The following is a 16466-nucleotide window of genomic DNA, read 5'->3' on the forward strand; positions in this document are numbered from 1 at the left end:
TTATGGGAATGTGTACAAAGAGGGGGAAATAGTCCCCTGGCTTCAAGAAAGTGTAAATCGGAGGACTGAAACACTGTCGTCTTCGCAGTTGGATATTGCAAAGGCATCGTAATGAAATTGATACTTAGACACTCCCACTTACACTGCGTAGCCACGCCCACTAAGTGCACATCCACGTCCACTAAGTGCATAGCCACGCCCACTACGTGCACAATATACGTTAGAACCGAAACAGCCGGCCTTCTGGCTCTAGAAAGCGGAGAATTCGCAGCTAGGGTCTATCAGAGCTAGGGTTTTAGGGGATAGTGGCATGAATCGTCTTATGAAACACTACCTCGATGGGATGAAGAGCAACGCAGACACGCCTGCCGAGGATACAAAACTGATATAAACGATCCGAAGTATCTTGAATTGTCTCGTATACCGAACCGAGGATACCCGAGGTTACAAAATCTCTGTCCTCGACATTGCTCGGCTCGAAAGCGTTCGAGATCTCGTCGCCTATGTTCGCGAGCTATCTTGTAACGAGATACGCGGCGAGGAAATCGAGACGGAAGCCGAGAGGCGGCGGGGATCATTGTCGCGCGAGAAGACCTCATGTCGCCAAATTTTCAAGCAGCGGTGAACCGTGATATTAAGCAAGCGAATCCACCATCGAGGCTCGCTCTCGTGTATCGCGTGCATCGCTAAATAGTTAGCCGAGACAGAGGATTCGACGGAGAAGAGACGGCTATGGGAACGCTTAAGCTCTGTACACACGCGAGAGAACGACGCGGCCGGGAAGGACGCGAAGCCGAGGCGGAGGAAGCAATTAACCGGGAGCTAACGAGCATTCTACCGCCTCGGCTAACTTTCCTCTAGAGCACAGGTTTTAATCATTTAGCGTAATTGGATACCCTTCGAGCAAACACGGCCCGGCAACTAGAACGCGTTCCCGCGTGCCGCGCTTCTTCGGTTAACCCGCGCGGTTCTTACCGACTTTGTACGCAATGCTGGTCGGGCCTGATAGAGCTATCAGGGAGCTCGGTGTTCTGGACGTCGCCGAGACTATCGTTAGAAAGTTCGGCTAGGTGTAAGTACTCTAAGTATTATAGAATCTCCGAACTTTGGATCTCCGCGTTGATCTCTACGGTTTCGCGATCTCGTTTCGGGGCGAGATTCGCGAATTTTTTTCCAGGAAACTGCTCGGTGCTGTAATTTGGAACTTTGCAGAATTGTTAACCAATGTTTCAACGATGTGATGGAATTTTTTTGGTTCGTAATATCGATTCTATCGTTGGTATCGATTCTAAGTACGACCTCCAAACTTTAGGTCTCGCTAGTTTGACAAGCTCATTGTAAAGCGAGCTTTGAGAATTTTTTTTCGAGAAAACTACTCGGTGCTGTAATTTAGCACTTTGCAGAATTGTTAACCAACGTTTCAGTAATGTACTGAAATTTTTCTGAGCCGTAATATCGATTCTGTCATTACTATCGATCCTAAGTACTACATCCAAACTTTAAATCTCTCCAGTTCGACGCTCCGATTGCAAAGCAATCTTTGCGATTTTTTTTCGAGAAACCTACCCAACCCTATCACTCGACACTTTCCACGCTTGCTAAACAGCATCTGAACGATGCACCAAAATTCGTCGGAGCAACAACGTCTGTCTCGTAAAAAGTTACGGCGATAATGGCCCGCCACGATTTCGGTGGTGGGTTATCGTGTCCCGGTGAAGAATTTGTTGGTTCTCTGGTCGAATCGTGGGCCGATCGCTCACGAGGGCGTCGAGACGACACCGTCTGACAGAAAACAAGTTCGACTTTGTGTCGCGAGCCCGCGACAGGTTTTTTAACTCGACGTTTTATCGATCGCGGTAGACGCCTCGCGACCCGGCTCGCATCACTGCGAGACACAAGGGAGAGAGAGCTCTCCCGTGTGGAACGTGCTTTAGAACAAGGGCAACGCACCCTCCAGGAAGGGACAACGTCATTTGCGACTCGTTTCATCGCCTGCCATCTGGGACGCTCGCCGAAGGCGGTCTGCGACGAGGAAGAAACCATAATCGTTCATCGGCAATACGAGCGGCGGACTCGCGCGCCGATTATTTATGGCGTCCATGTGCTGTTCCCTCGGCCTCCGCGATCCCGAAGGGAATTTAATCGCCTCACGCTTTCGCACACGGCGTTCCGCCAAGGGTTTCAAACGTTTACACAACTGGAAACGCCTCGAATCTTCCAAACGACTCGATGTCTTTCGAAATTGTCAAGTTGCTGCGAAAATCGTGTCACGAGAGGTGGGCCATCTTTCGGAATTTTTTCCGAAGAAGTGAGAAGAGTTTCGTTTTAAACAATTACGCGGTTCGAAAGCGTACATCTTGCACTAGCTATGGTAATTTTTGTGATGCAAAAACTTTGAAACTGGAAGAGTGACAGTCCTTTCCCAGAGGCTATTTCGTGCTCGCCGTTTCCGGCCTGGCTCGTAAGGGAAGTTCGAGAAACAATCGGCATCGCTAATTCCCGGCGTGGCGGGCCGTGGCAAGGAGCAGTCGGACTCCTTAAACGGGCCGGGCCCGGCTTTCTCGGGGAAATTACACGCGCCGGCGAGTCCATTTGTTCGACGGAATCAATTTAAAAAGGCCGTCGCCGACGCGGCCGCGCGCGCGGCGAGCCGGCGGAGCGGCTGAAGGGCACTTCGCGTGCGGCGAAACTTGCGAGAAGGGCGGGAAAGGGGCGGAGGGAAGTCCGGCTCGGGAAATAATTGGCAAATAAATAAATTACGAGCATTAAATCCGGGAAAGTTGCTCGCGAGAAACGAAGAGGGCCGGCGACCCGCCCCGGCGCCCAACCGGCGATCACAATGCCCGTCTTTCGCCTGTTCCACGACTTGCCGAAACTTTCTATATTAAACAACTTTCCTGGCAATTTCGCCGTCGATCCCCCCCTCCCCCCCCACCACTGTTCCGGGACCGACTCCTTCTGGACCGGATCCCACAGAAAACGCAATGTTTTCGAATACATTTTACGTTCGCCGCGGAGGAGTCGCCGACCGACGAAATAAAACGCCTCTAAACGCTTCGAAATGCTTTTATGCGCGCTTTCGTGCTTTACCGAGACCTATTGCTTTCACGCTATTATTTCAACGCTAATTATACGTTTCGTTTACGACGAAGCTTCTCCGAGCACCGCCGAATTTCTTGCCGTAAATGCGAACATTGCGATTGAAAAACAGTTGGGACAACGAGATCGCAAAATCGGGATGAAAGAGAATGTAAAAAGAAATGATTTCTTCTCGTGTATTTCTGATAAATTGAATTCTTTTCGACTGCTATTTAGTTCAATATGATTGAATAATGAAAATAATAATAATAATAATAATGTTAAATAATGGACAATTATGATAATCATGATAATAAAAATCGTCGATTCAAATACAATGTCTTTCTTAATTGTGTATTGCTAGACCGAGGATTTTTACGCAAAATAAAAATTGTTCGCAACATTTTCAAGATACAGAACCTCTTTTTTTATTTCTGATTTTACTTCGTTGCGTTGAATTCAACGCAATACTATTTTTATAATACTTCTAATATTATCGTCGTTTCTCTAATTTTTCTCAAAAATGCATAAAATCCGCAGTCTAATTATTATCATTATTCTTCTAATTTTCCAGCATATTCTTCTAACTCTTTACGATTATACATATATCGCAAATGGTCCTCCCTTATATATATACATAAATAAATATTTACAAGATTATGCAATTAATTATTGCATCATTGATCAGCTAGTCCTTTAAAAGATAGAAGGACATCGGTTGTGACATCGTTTCAATTTGTTTCGTTTTAAAAACCACAGGCTCGAATCACGGCGAAGACCGGCGGATTTTGCGCACTTGCGAGAAACGTTGAAACGGCGAAAGAGTTGAGATGACCGAAGAAAAAACATATGCCAGTATCAACCAATTAAAATGATGAAAGGAAGAACGAGACGTCCATCCGGCTCGAATCCCTCGCGATTGACGCAAGAAAGCTTTGACTTCGCACAAAAGGTCCGCGGTCTGGTCGCAAGAAGCTGCTGTCACGGATTCTACAATAGTTAATAAACGCAGGCAGCGCAGGCAGCAGCAGCAGCGGGAATGCTGCGAAGCGACGTTCGTTCGACGGCTTCCGTTCAAGACGGTTCTTTGATCCGCGATTAGTCGAGTCGCGGGATTCGAACGGCACACCGTCGTCGTTCGTCTTTGAAATGCCGCGCCGCGGCTCGGCTAAACGAGTCGGAACGCCGGCGTTTTCCGCCACAAAGGGTAAGAAGCGCGGGGCGGGGAGGGGGGGGGGGTAAATTACATCGATTCATAATTTTCCGCGGGGCACACGGGGCGCGCATCGTTAGCGGCGTCGACGGCTACGACGGGGACGACGATGTCGCGATGGGAACAGAACGGAGGGAAGAGCCGCACGCGTAAAACGAGCTTTCCGCCGGCGAAGACTGAGTTTTAATGAAATTGTTCCCGTTGATGAAGCTAACGAGCGTCGTAAGGGCGCTCGCGCGCGTCGAAAGGAGAAAGCATCCTTTGAAACGAGCACGCATTGACGTCACTTTATTCATCCCGTCGCCGGTAAATCGGTTAAGTGCGCCGCCCGCAGATTTTTCTGCCTCGGCTCAACGGCCGTAAATAAACGCGATAGAAATGCTTCGCCGGGAAACGAAGAAAGAAAAAAAACTGCGAACCTCTCGCGCCGCGCGACGGCTCTCTCCTTTTTCTCCCGTTTAGCACTCTCTCCTTTTCTCTCTTTCTCTCTCTCTCTCTCTCTCTCTCTCTCTCTCTCTCGCTGGATTTTGTTGCACCCCGCGCTATCAAGTTATTCCCACGCGTGCAACGTCTCGAGGCATTAGCGACGATTCCAGGACATTAGGGTGGATGTGCACCCTTTAGGCCGGTGCATCCTTTACGCCAGTGCATTCTTTAGGCCACTGCACCCTTTAGGGCCATCCGTATTGTTATTAGTGGACAGCGGATTTTATGCATATACGATAAAAATAATTTGGTAAAATTTGAATCGGTGCACAGAAATAAATTTGAATCGATCGCAAAATAACTTAGGATCTTAGGAACTTAGGAATAATTAGGAATTTAACCTATATATATTATTAATAGCTCGCTTAAAGCGTTAATGAACGGAATTTTTATCTTGCTGGTTTCTTGCGCTTCCTGCAATTTCTGAAGTTTCTACTTTGCATAACGATCCGCGGTCCCGTTATTAGACTTTTTATTAGGCCATTTTACACGTGTATTTACGTCACAAATGGGGTAGCTGCAATTTTAAACGGAAGAAGGAGAGAAAGAATCCACCGGTATCGTTGAAACTTTCATTGTTGAAGCAGAGATCTTCGCGCGAAATAGAAATTGTCCGCGTTAATTGCAACGTGCACGTACGTTTTTCTTGTTAACAATTTTAACGAGTCGATAAGAATGTTACATTTACAGGTATCAAATAATTTATTAGAACACTTTCGCATCTCTTGTGGCACAAGATTTATGCGATACGAGATTATTACACTAGATTTACGATTTCGGTAAAAACAGCTGTTTCAGAATAATTTATGAAAGTAACCGTGACACGTTTATTCGGATTTTGAGCGAGGGTCGTTGCAATATTTGTCGCAAATGATAGCTGCATTGAACAAATAACTCTTAAAAATTGAATTAAAATTAAAAAATCAGCGACCCGCCATTTCGACGGGTTCCATGAAACCCTGGTGCAAAGAATATTCGCGTCGAAGATTCCGTCGATTCTTACACGTTCGCCATCGATATTTCGGACGTCCGACGCGCGACCATTTTGTCCAACGACCGAGGCCGGCGGAAACTGTAACCGGAGCGCGAAAAAATCCGAGGAACGCTCGAAAAATCCCTCCCGGGGATCGGTATATCACCGAGTCGCCGGGATTCGGAGCACGTCGCTCCCGGTGACAAATGAGCGCCGCGAACTCTCCAGGTTTCCATGGACAGGGGAAACTGGAGTGCTGGAAAACATCGATTTGTTTTCGCGACTTCTTTGAGAACGAGCCGCCGGCCGTAATGCAATCCCGAAACCGCGTCCCAGAATCCCAGAAATCGGCCAAGTTACTGCATCTTCGAACTTCGAACACTGTTATCCGATAACGTCGCGCACACCGACGACGGGATCTCCGTTTCCTACCGGCGCCATATTTCGGTCGGTATTCTCTCTCTCTGCCAAAGAATTTTAGCTGCTTTGCCAGACTGCGCGTAAGAAACGTATGGAACACGGAAGGGGTTGTAATTTCGAAGAAGAACAAGAGGCAGATCGTTGCCCTGTGATGTCGCGTACGCTACGAGATTCGTTTCGAATAGTTAATGGGCATGTTTTATTCGAGCCGAATAAATTTGTTTTTATTTATTATTGTTTATTATAATTGTATTATTATTCAATTCGATTTCGAATGAAATGAAATTTAATTCGAAGAATTTATTGTGTATTTTATTGGAATACAATTTTATTCGAAGAATTCATTGTGTATTTTATTGGAATACGATTTTATTCGAAGAATTCATTCCGTATTTAATTCGAATACAATTTAATTCGAAGAATTCGTTCTGTATTTTATTCGAATACAATTTAATTTGATGAATTCATTCTGTATTTTATTTGAACTCAATTTAATTCGAAGAATTCGTTCTATATTTTATTCGAATACAATTTAATTCGAAGAATTCATTCTGTATTTTATTTGAATATAATTTAATTCGACGAATTCATTTTATATTTTATTTGAATACAATTTAATTCGATGAATTCATTCTATATTTTATTTGAATACCATTTAATTTGAAGAATTCATTCTGTATTCTATTTGAATGCAATTTAATTCGAAGAATTTGTTCTGTATTTTATTTGAATACAATTTAATTCGACGAATTCATTCTATATTTTATTTGAATACCATTTAATTTGAAGAATTCATTCTGTATTCTATTTGAATGCAATTTAATTCGAAGAATTTGTTCTGTATTTTATTTGAATACAATTTAATTCGACGAATTCATTCTATATTTTATTTGAATACAATTTAATTCGAAGGATTCATTCTATATTTTATTTTAATACAATTTAATTCGAAGAATTCGTTCTGTATTTAATTTGAATAAAATTTCATGCGTGGAGTTTATTCTGCATTATAATTAAATACAATTCTACGCGGATAATTTATTCTATGCTTTATTGGAATAAAATATAACACGCGGATAATTTATTCGATATTTTGTTTGAACAAAATTTCGTGTGAAACGTTTATTCTATTTATTATTCGAAACGTTATTCGACTAAAATTCTATTTACATTATTAAACGTTATCAAATATTATTATCAGTCGAATAGAAATTGATTCGAGAAATTATGCCAGTAATAATTCAGACTATCAGAATCATCCACGTTAATTTATTATTCATCTGTAAATATTCTATCGCGTCACTTTAAATGCCATAAATCTCATCGGCACTCCACACGAAAATATAAATCGCCGAATAAACCTCGGCGCCTTATCTTTCGCCGAGCGGAATTCCGAAAGGGTTAAACTCTGCCGCGTAACGGGGACCGCAAAAGGCGGCCGAGCACAACAATATCGTATGATCGAGAACGCGCGTAACGGAGTATTTACTGTTCGCAGTGACGGCGGAGGGGTTAACCGAGAATAGCCGAGAGATGCGCGGAGATACAGAGACGAGTAAAAAGCACGGTTGCGCGAGCGGAGAGGCTAGGAGCGGAATCAGGTTTCCGGCGTGAGGAACGAGCGAGGCGAGTGCACGCGTAATTGTACGCCGCATGGCAGACACGTATTACCAATCGCGAGAGGCATCTTGACGGAAACCCTCCGCTCGATCTCAATCGACGTGATTACGGGTCTGACCTACGCGCATCCAGCCGCCCTCGCATTCAATCCGGCATCGATCGGCTCGATCGTACTTGAGGGACGATGGAAAGCCATTACCGTGGCTCGGTAGACTTGTTCTGATTAGCGAGCTCCTGTAATTGATGTACAACGCGGGTAACCGGCAGACGGTAATGAAACAAACGCGTGTTCGAGTGCTTGCCGCGCAAAGGGATCAACAAACATCCGCATCGCTTCTGACAGCTCGTCGGCACCGGGGCTTCCAATTCGCACATGCGATCGATGCTGCGCCGCCTACCGACTCGAACAACCGACCGATTCTTTAACCCTAACGTCCCTTCTCCGTCGAGCATAATCACAGAGAGCAGGTCATGCTTTTCTGGGAGCTCTTCGACGCGCGACACGCTGTTGTCGCGATACGGCCGCCGTTTCGTCAGTTTTCAAGATTTCCCGGCGGAAAAAATTACTACAGGCTGTTCAATGTATGCAGTTTCGTACTAGGTGTTCGTTTGAGGAGGGAGATGATGCGCAAGTTCAGAAACAAATTCTTGAAGGTACTGATGCACGATTGTTGTAGGACAAAGTTGTGCAGCGCAACTATGTCTCGGAGATATGGCTGTCACTTGGGCAATTTTGGAGATTTCTTAACAGAAAAATTAGTATCGATTGCTCAAACTATGTACTTTCGTACAAGGTATTTGATTGAAGGCATAGTAGATGCACATTTCCAGAAAAAATTCTTGGATTGCCTGTGATATGCAAAGATATGGAGCGAAGCTATATTCTGGGGATCTGACTGTCACTCGGGAAATTTTAATGTTTTCTCGACAGAAAAATTAGTACGATCTGTTCAATGCACGTACTTTCAAAAACCATAGCCCTTTAAGAACAATCTCTACCGGCATCTTCCTAAAAAAGTCGCAGAAATATCAAAATAATTTGGAAACCGGACGAAATTAAACGCGTCAACTGAGAATAATAGACTGAAACGTGTATAAAAAGAGCATATTGCGGTCACCTGGCGTGACGAAGAGCACGATACCGAGGAGCAGGGTCCTCGTCGCCACATCCGCGATCCACCGGAAGTCCCTGCGACACCACCGGAACCGATGCCTCTTGCCAGTCTCATCCTCTTCGGTTTCGTTGCCGAGGAATCCTCCGACGGAGATCCTCCTCAGCTTTCCGTAGAGGGTGCCGAGCAGGCCGCCCCCGCCCTTCGACCTTCTCACACGTTTCTCGTGGCCATTCTCTTCGTCCTCCTGACGCCTGCACGGCCGGGAAGAACCTGTACAAGTCGGTTGACCGGAAGCGAGGGTCGCTTGCAGGCCAACCCTGTCGGAAAAATCAATTTTCTCGTTCCACGAATCGCCGGGCTCGCCTCCGCGTTTCCATCGATACAAAAGCCGAAAGCTGTCCCAGTCGATCGCGTATATAATACCACTGGAAATAACTTTCTCGGAAACTCGACTGAACGACTTGAATTTTTTTAGAAACGTCTAATTTATTAAACGACGACTCTACAATACTTCTTTTATTATATTATATAAATTCTTTTTATATTATATAAATATTCGGTGCAATTTGCCTAGATCTACAAGCATTTTTTATTTAAATTTTTGTTATAGTTAACAAAATTAAGACGCACGAGTTTTTAATAATTTTTTTTTTGGTTATTCCAAGTAATAATAAAATCAGAGAGAAAGTATTTCAAACATTTAGTCGAGTTTTAAAGAAGTTATTGCGCTTTAAAGGGTGTTCCAATATGTTTTGTCAGGGGTTGTACATTGATACGGATATACAGGGTGTGCCAAAAATATTTGAATGAAATGAAGTAGATGAAATGATAATATCTTCGTTAATTAATAACTGGTTGGTAAAATGACGGAGAACATTTTCGCCAAGGGGAAAGTTCCTTCGAATGAACCCAGGACTCGTTCTTCTCAGAGAGTTGCAACATTGTTGGGACAACTTGTATACACGTGTGTATCGTTTACCTTTCCTCGTGGTCGCGGTGGCCTCCATCCGTTTCCGAGGAACCATCGTGCCTTAAGGAACGAGGGCTCTGGGGAAGAGTGCTTCCTGAACACCGGGACTCGAGCCTTCGCCGGAGGTCCGTGGCTTGTAGCCCTCCTCCGCCCCCCATTCCCCCGCTCCCATAGTACCTGCGAATTATAGAGCACCGGTGAATACATGTCGTTCCACGGACCTTGATAATGCGAGGCCAAACTCGAGGAGTTTCAGACTGTTTCGATTGTTTCGTTTTAATTTGTGATCGGGGGTGGACTTTTTTGGGGGTGGTTCAGCGAGAACGGGGGCAAAATGATGAACTGTATTTGTAAAATTGCAGTCTGTATTTGTGAAGTGACGATCTTTATTTTTTAGAATTGCAGTCTATATTTGTGAAATGGCAATTTATGTTTTTAGAATTGCAATCTATATATTTGTAAATGTGGCAATCTATGTTTTTAAAACTGCAGCTTATATTTGTGAAATGGCAATATATATTTATAAAATGATAATCAAAATTTGTGGAACTATAATCTACATTTTTAAAATGGTAATCTATATTTCTAAAATGGCAATCTAGATTTTTAGAACTGCAGTCTATATTTATCAAATGGCAATCTTTATTTATAAAATGACGATTCAAATTTAGAAAATTGTAATCTATATTTGGAAAATGACAATCTAAATGTGTACAATTTTAACCTATATTTTAAAATAGTAATCTATACATGGTAATCTTTAATTGTTATTCTACAAAGATCGCAAGCACATTCTTTCCATGACTCCTCACACTATTAACCCTTCATTCAAGATCAATCACAGTTACACCCTTTCCGATGACCTTCAGCAAGAATTGCTGCCTTCAACCCCCCCCCCCCCTTCAACCATAAAAATTGCAGTCTTCTAACCGGCGGATCTAAAAAATCCGCCTGGATTAAAAAAATCCACACTCGAATTTCTCGTCGAACGAATCGATAGAGAAACACGCGTTGCTTTTCAAAAAACGCTAAAATCGAAAGAATTTTGTTTCCGGTCCGAGACCGCCGGGTGAAACGCTGATTGGGAACCTCTGGCCGCGATTGCCGTGGCAAAAGATAGACGAGGAAAGAGAGAAAGAGCAGCATAATATCGCGAGATAATGCCTTAATCGATCGGCGAGGCGGTTTAATGCTCGATTCTTATCGCGACCCGATTACTTGCTCGAGAACCGGAGAGGCCGAATCGTTCGATAAAGGGGCTCGATTGGTTCGATTCGACACGAATGCCGGTAGCAGCCGGCCCCCGGTGGAACGTGGAACGAGGAGGTTTCCCGTCGCGTTCCGGTTTCCCTCGGCTCGTGTCTGCTCGCAGATGTCTACCGGCCCGCGGTGGCGGCTGCCGGCGTCTAACATCGCCAGGGGTGGATCGGGCCGGCTCGGGCCGCCTCGGGCTCGAATACTTCGCCGGATACCGGAGCCAGGATATCGGACGCTCGACGAGGCTCCCGATACGATCGTCCATTCACGGCACGATTCCGCTATTTTCAATCAGAATCCGCTTCGACGCCGCCAGTCGGAGCCAACCTCTCTCTCTCTCTCCCTCTCTCTTTCTGTTTAAATTGAGGATAAAAACTTGTTTGCACCCGCTCGCGAATTCTAATTAACCCTCGCCCACTCGGCCCGCTCCGAAACCCGACACTCGATCAATCTTTTTCGTTCCGGGATTCTGTTTACCCGAGAAAAGAACGTAGCGTTCGGCGCGCGACAAACCGCGCGCGGAAATGGAACGACGGGCGTAAATAATTTCGGTAATAAAAATGGAAATTCGAACGGAGATCTTATCCCGCGAGCTGTCCCCTTCGACGCGCGCGAAAATGGCCCCGGGGGTCTCCAATTAATGTGGTTAACGAAATTGGAAATTAGATTCTCCGCGCTTTGTTCAATCGTTTCTGTCATACGTGAATGGCCCCCGTAAGGTGTACGTGGTTACGCTAATGAAATCGGCACGCGGGCTTTATCCGACGAATTGTTTTTCGGTCGTGAACGCCGGAACGGTGTTTAAGATCTGATTAATTCGGTTAATGAGTTCGGAAATCGGAAAGCTGTATCGCACTGTTTTAGGAATTGTTCTTTCGTCGCGCGGAAATGGCGCGCAAGATCTAATTAATTCGGCTAATAAATTTGAAAATCGGAAAGTATATACTTCCATTTTAGGAATTATTCCTTCGGCGCGCGAAAATTGCGCGTAAGATCTAATTAATTCGGCTAATGAATTTGAAAATCGGAAAGTATATACTTCCATTTTAGGAATTATTCCTTCGTCGCGCGAAAATGGCGAGCAAGATTTAATTAATTCGGCTAATGAATTTGAAAATCGGAAAGTATATACTTCTATTTCACTAATTATTTCTTCGTCGCGCGAAAATGGCGCGTAAGATCTAATTAATTCGGCTAATGAATTCGAAAATCGAAAAGTATATCCGTCTATTTCACGAATTATTCCTTCGGCGCGCGAAAATGGCGCGCAAGATCTAATTAATTCGGCTAATGAATTTGAAAACCGGAAAGTATATACATCCATTTTAGGAATTATTTCTTCGTCGCGCGAAAATGGCGCGCAAGATCTAATTAATTCGGCTAATTAATTTGAAAATCGAAAAGTACATCCCTCTATTTCACGAATTATTCCTTCGCCGCGTGAAAATGGACCGCGAAGCTCTAAAGTTGGCGAATTAATTGAAAAAAGTAGACTCTATCCAACGTCGATTAATTTGTTCGACGAAATCGAAAATTAGAATTGGCACTTCTCGCTCGGAAAGTTCGAAAATCGCAGAGGTAAACGCGAAAGTATGGAAACTCACCCCTGCCGTTCCGCCACCACTACCGCTGCCCGGATCTTCCGCTCCCGGCGCCGATTTTCAGCAACTTCGCCACTTCTTCAGCCTCGGTAACAGCCACCTCAGCCCCCGCAGCGTGCCGCTAGCATCACCTGCAACCGAAAAGAAAGAGAAACGGATATAGTAATTTCTCCCGGAAAATGCCAAATCTCCTTTTCCCAAATTGTCCCACTGCTGTGCGCAATCTGACACGAATTAGGGAGAAATTACTGTACTAGGTACGTGATCGTCGAATCGTGGCATGAAGCCACCGAATTGCCTTCGAATCGTATCACGTGGGTTCCGAATTTCCTTCGAATTGCTCCGAATTGTTCCGAATTTCTCTCGAATTGCCTGCGAATTTCCCTCGAATTGCCTCCGAATTCCCCCGAATTGTCCTCGAATTGCCTCGAATTGCCCCGAATTGCCTACAAGTTTCCCTGAAAAGCCTCCGAATTGCCTCCGAATTTCTTGCGAATTGCCTCCGAATTGCCTTCGAATTTCCTGGAAATTGCATTCGAATTTACCCGGATTGCCCTCGAATTGTCTCCGAATTGCCCTCAATTTCCCTCGAATTTTCCCGAATTGCCTTCAAATTGCCCCGAATTGCCTCCGAATTTCCTCCGAATTGCATTCGAACTACCTCCAAATCGCGACAAAAATTAGAAATGAAAAAGTTAAGTCATCGACTCTTTATTCCAGGAAAAGAAAATTAGACGGTTAGGCGAGCACGTATCATCCGCTGCTCGGTACTTTGGTACAACGTTAACCCTGGGGACCCTTACACGGGGTCGACGCGTGTACGTATTACACGCGCGCTTACATCGTGATTATCGAGCACGACTGCTTTCTTCCGGAGGCTAGTTGAAATTCCAGCCGGCCGGCGCTGGGCCTGAATCGAATCGATTAGCAAAATACGTGCTCAGACGCCGAGCACCGTTCGATCGATTCGGTTTCGCCCCTGGCCAAGGGGGCTAAATCGCCGCCAATATTTGACGGCCGCTGTCCCTTCAACTTCGCACGGCCCTGGACCACCGTCACGTTTCGATGGAGTTCGTTCTCGATTGGGGAAACTCTTCGAACGATTCTTTGGAGATCTTTCAGAGATACAACGTTGACATCATCCCTATTCGAAATTAATTAATTTAAGCTTCTAATTAAATATCTGGTAAAAATTTATCAACGTTTAAACTTCTATGAAATTCTGTTAGAATTAAAATTTGTAATCAGAACTCTTTATAATTAAATTTTACATGTAAGAGCTGCTGTAATCAATTTCACCCTCGTTTAAAATTAATTATAATCTAGACTTCTATATTGAAAATCTGCTAAAATTGAAACTCGAATCTCGTTATAATCAAATTTTGCATAGAAGATCTATTATAATAAATTTCATCCCCATTTAAAATGTGAATTATGATCAAGATGTCTGTTAAAAAATCTATTATAATTAAAGTTTCTATTTAAATATCTATTTAAATTTCTATTAAAAATCTGTTAAAATTGTAACTTCTATTACAAATTTATTATTGTGGCGAACTGATAGCTGCTATCTCGTGACGTCTCTATTTATAAGAATTACCCCCTCCGCAAAGCAAGTCAGCTCGACCTCCAGTCTCCGCAGTGGCGAATTGTTTTCAATGGAAATCCGACGGGCGGACGCTTATCAATTAACCGTGAGAATTAATCGACCTCTAAATAATTCTACGTTTCCGTGGCAACGGTAAGTTAATCGCGGTACAATTATAATTAATTTCTCTATTCTTCCATTGTGTGTGTGTTCCTAACGAGTCCGTTCCGCCGGATGATTTACTGCTAATAACGGCAACGGGCGATGAGAAAATCAGAAAGTTCGTGAACGGCTCCTTAACGAACCGTGAAACAATGTTCGAGCGACCATCGTAATTTCGTCGTTTCGCGAGAAGAGCCCGCCGCGGAGCTTTTTGAAATCGTTGCATTGAAATCTTCCGTATTAAAACCGGATTTCGTCTCTCTATGCAGACCGCGGAACGTTAAATGAAAAATTATTAATTTCAAATTGTATTTCGACGATAAATTATGAACATTTCATATTTCGGCGCAGAGAGAGAGAGAGAGAGAGAGAGAGAGAGAAAGCCGCGGGCACGTTTTTCCACCGGAATCGAATATCAACTCTGATCCATTTTAATTCGCGAAATTCAAACGCAGCCGTTCACCTGGACGCGACAGCGGAACCAAGGATTTGCCATTTAAATCATTTACGTTAGCGTATCGAATCATGGCTGTTTAACATTTTATATGCAGCCAAATAAATCAGCGCGCGCGCCCGATCCTATACCAGCAAGGTATCATCAAAAGCAAAGGTGAAATTGACCCGAACCGGGCACGCGGACTCTTTGAGCTCTACGCGAGCATTTAATTCGCGATGCTTCCGGTCAAAGAAATCAGAGAAGATTAATATTACGCAAATATTACGCGAAACTCGATCCTCAATGCCGGCGCTTTTTCAGCAACGATCAACGGTAAAATTTGCTAGAACCTCGCGCACGTTAAATATTTTTCAATCAAAAAATTACCAATTGATCATCGACTATTCCGTTGAAAGTTCTACGATCAAAGGGAATCGTCGTTTCGACAAGGTCTCGAGAAAACTGCCATAACTTCGCAGCCGATGCATGCTTGTCGATGAAAAAATTACCAATTAGTCTCTAAACTATGCGAATTTAAGCGATCAAACGCTTTGCGAACGGGGCTTCTCAGTTCCCGAAGAAAAAATTCGAGATCATCGACTATTCCGTTGAAAGTTCTACGATCAAAGGGAATCGTCGTTTCGACAAGATCTCGAGAAAACTGCCATGACTTCGCAGCCGATGCATGCTTGTCGATGAAAAAATTACCAATTAGTCTCTAAACTATGCGTATTTAAGCGATCAAACGCTTTGCGAACGGAGTTCCTCAGTTCCCGAAGAAAAAATTCGAGATCATCGACTATTCCGTTGAAAGTTCTACGATCAAAGGGAATCGTCGTTTCGACAAGATCTCGAGAAAACTGCCATAACTTCGCAACCGATGCATGCTTGTCGATGAAAAAATTACCAATTAGTCTCTAAACTATGCGAATTTAAACAATCAAACGTTCTTCGAACAGAGCTGGACGATTTCCAAGAAAAAAAATTCGAGACGACCGGCTATGTCACTGAACACCGTACATTCGCCGCGAATCGATTTTTAAAACGGTCCCCTGGAAAATTGCCATAACTTCGGAACCAATGAATATTCCCCGATGAAAAAATTACCAATTACTCTCCGAACCGTGTTGCTTGAAGCAATGGAACGCATCTTGAACGGAGCACGCGGTTGCCGGGGCTGAAAAAATTCGGAAATATCGGTAGCCGAGCGCGATCGCTTCCATAGTTGTCCGGTAGCGTATCGAAGCCAATTTGTCCGGCGCGACTATGATTGCGATATCGAAAGGGTTAATTACACGGGCCGGGCGGCACGGGAGAAGTTGATGGCGGCGCCACTAGATGGATAGATCGCGGACGCGAAATTGACCGCGAACTTTCGGCAATTTGGCCGGGCGGTGCAAGTAATAAACTCGCCTCCCTTCGGAATTGATTGGTGGATCGGCGCACCGACGCGCTGTCACCTGCCGGCAATAAATATTCCGCCGGCGATCGTTGCTAATCGCGGGCCAAAAATAACATGTTTGATCATGGACCGACGCCTGTTCCCT

General features: G+C 44.3%; 1 protein-coding gene across 8 annotated transcripts in view; it reads right to left on the reverse strand.

Moving 5' to 3' along the window:
- LOC117227160 (protein turtle) overlaps positions 1 to 16466 on the reverse strand; it is a 142064-nt gene that overhangs the window by 88945 nt on the left and 36653 nt on the right. For all 8 annotated transcript variants that reach the window (XM_076518498.1, XM_076518497.1, XM_076518495.1 and 5 more), the window contains exons 2-4: positions 12737 to 12864; positions 9885 to 10052; positions 8909 to 9222 (exon numbers count right to left, since the gene is read on the reverse strand). In XM_076518498.1, coding sequence (XP_076374613.1) covers positions 8909 to 9222; positions 9885 to 10033 — 463 coding nt within the window. In that variant the 5' untranslated portion in view covers positions 10034 to 10052; positions 12737 to 12864. The remainder of the gene's footprint in view (positions 1 to 8908; positions 9223 to 9884; positions 10053 to 12736; positions 12865 to 16466) is intronic.

The sequence above is a fragment of the Megalopta genalis genome, chromosome 2, assembly GCF_051020955.1.
Source record: "Megalopta genalis isolate 19385.01 chromosome 2, iyMegGena1_principal, whole genome shotgun sequence".
Taxonomy (NCBI): Eukaryota; Metazoa; Arthropoda; class Insecta; order Hymenoptera; family Halictidae; genus Megalopta; species Megalopta genalis.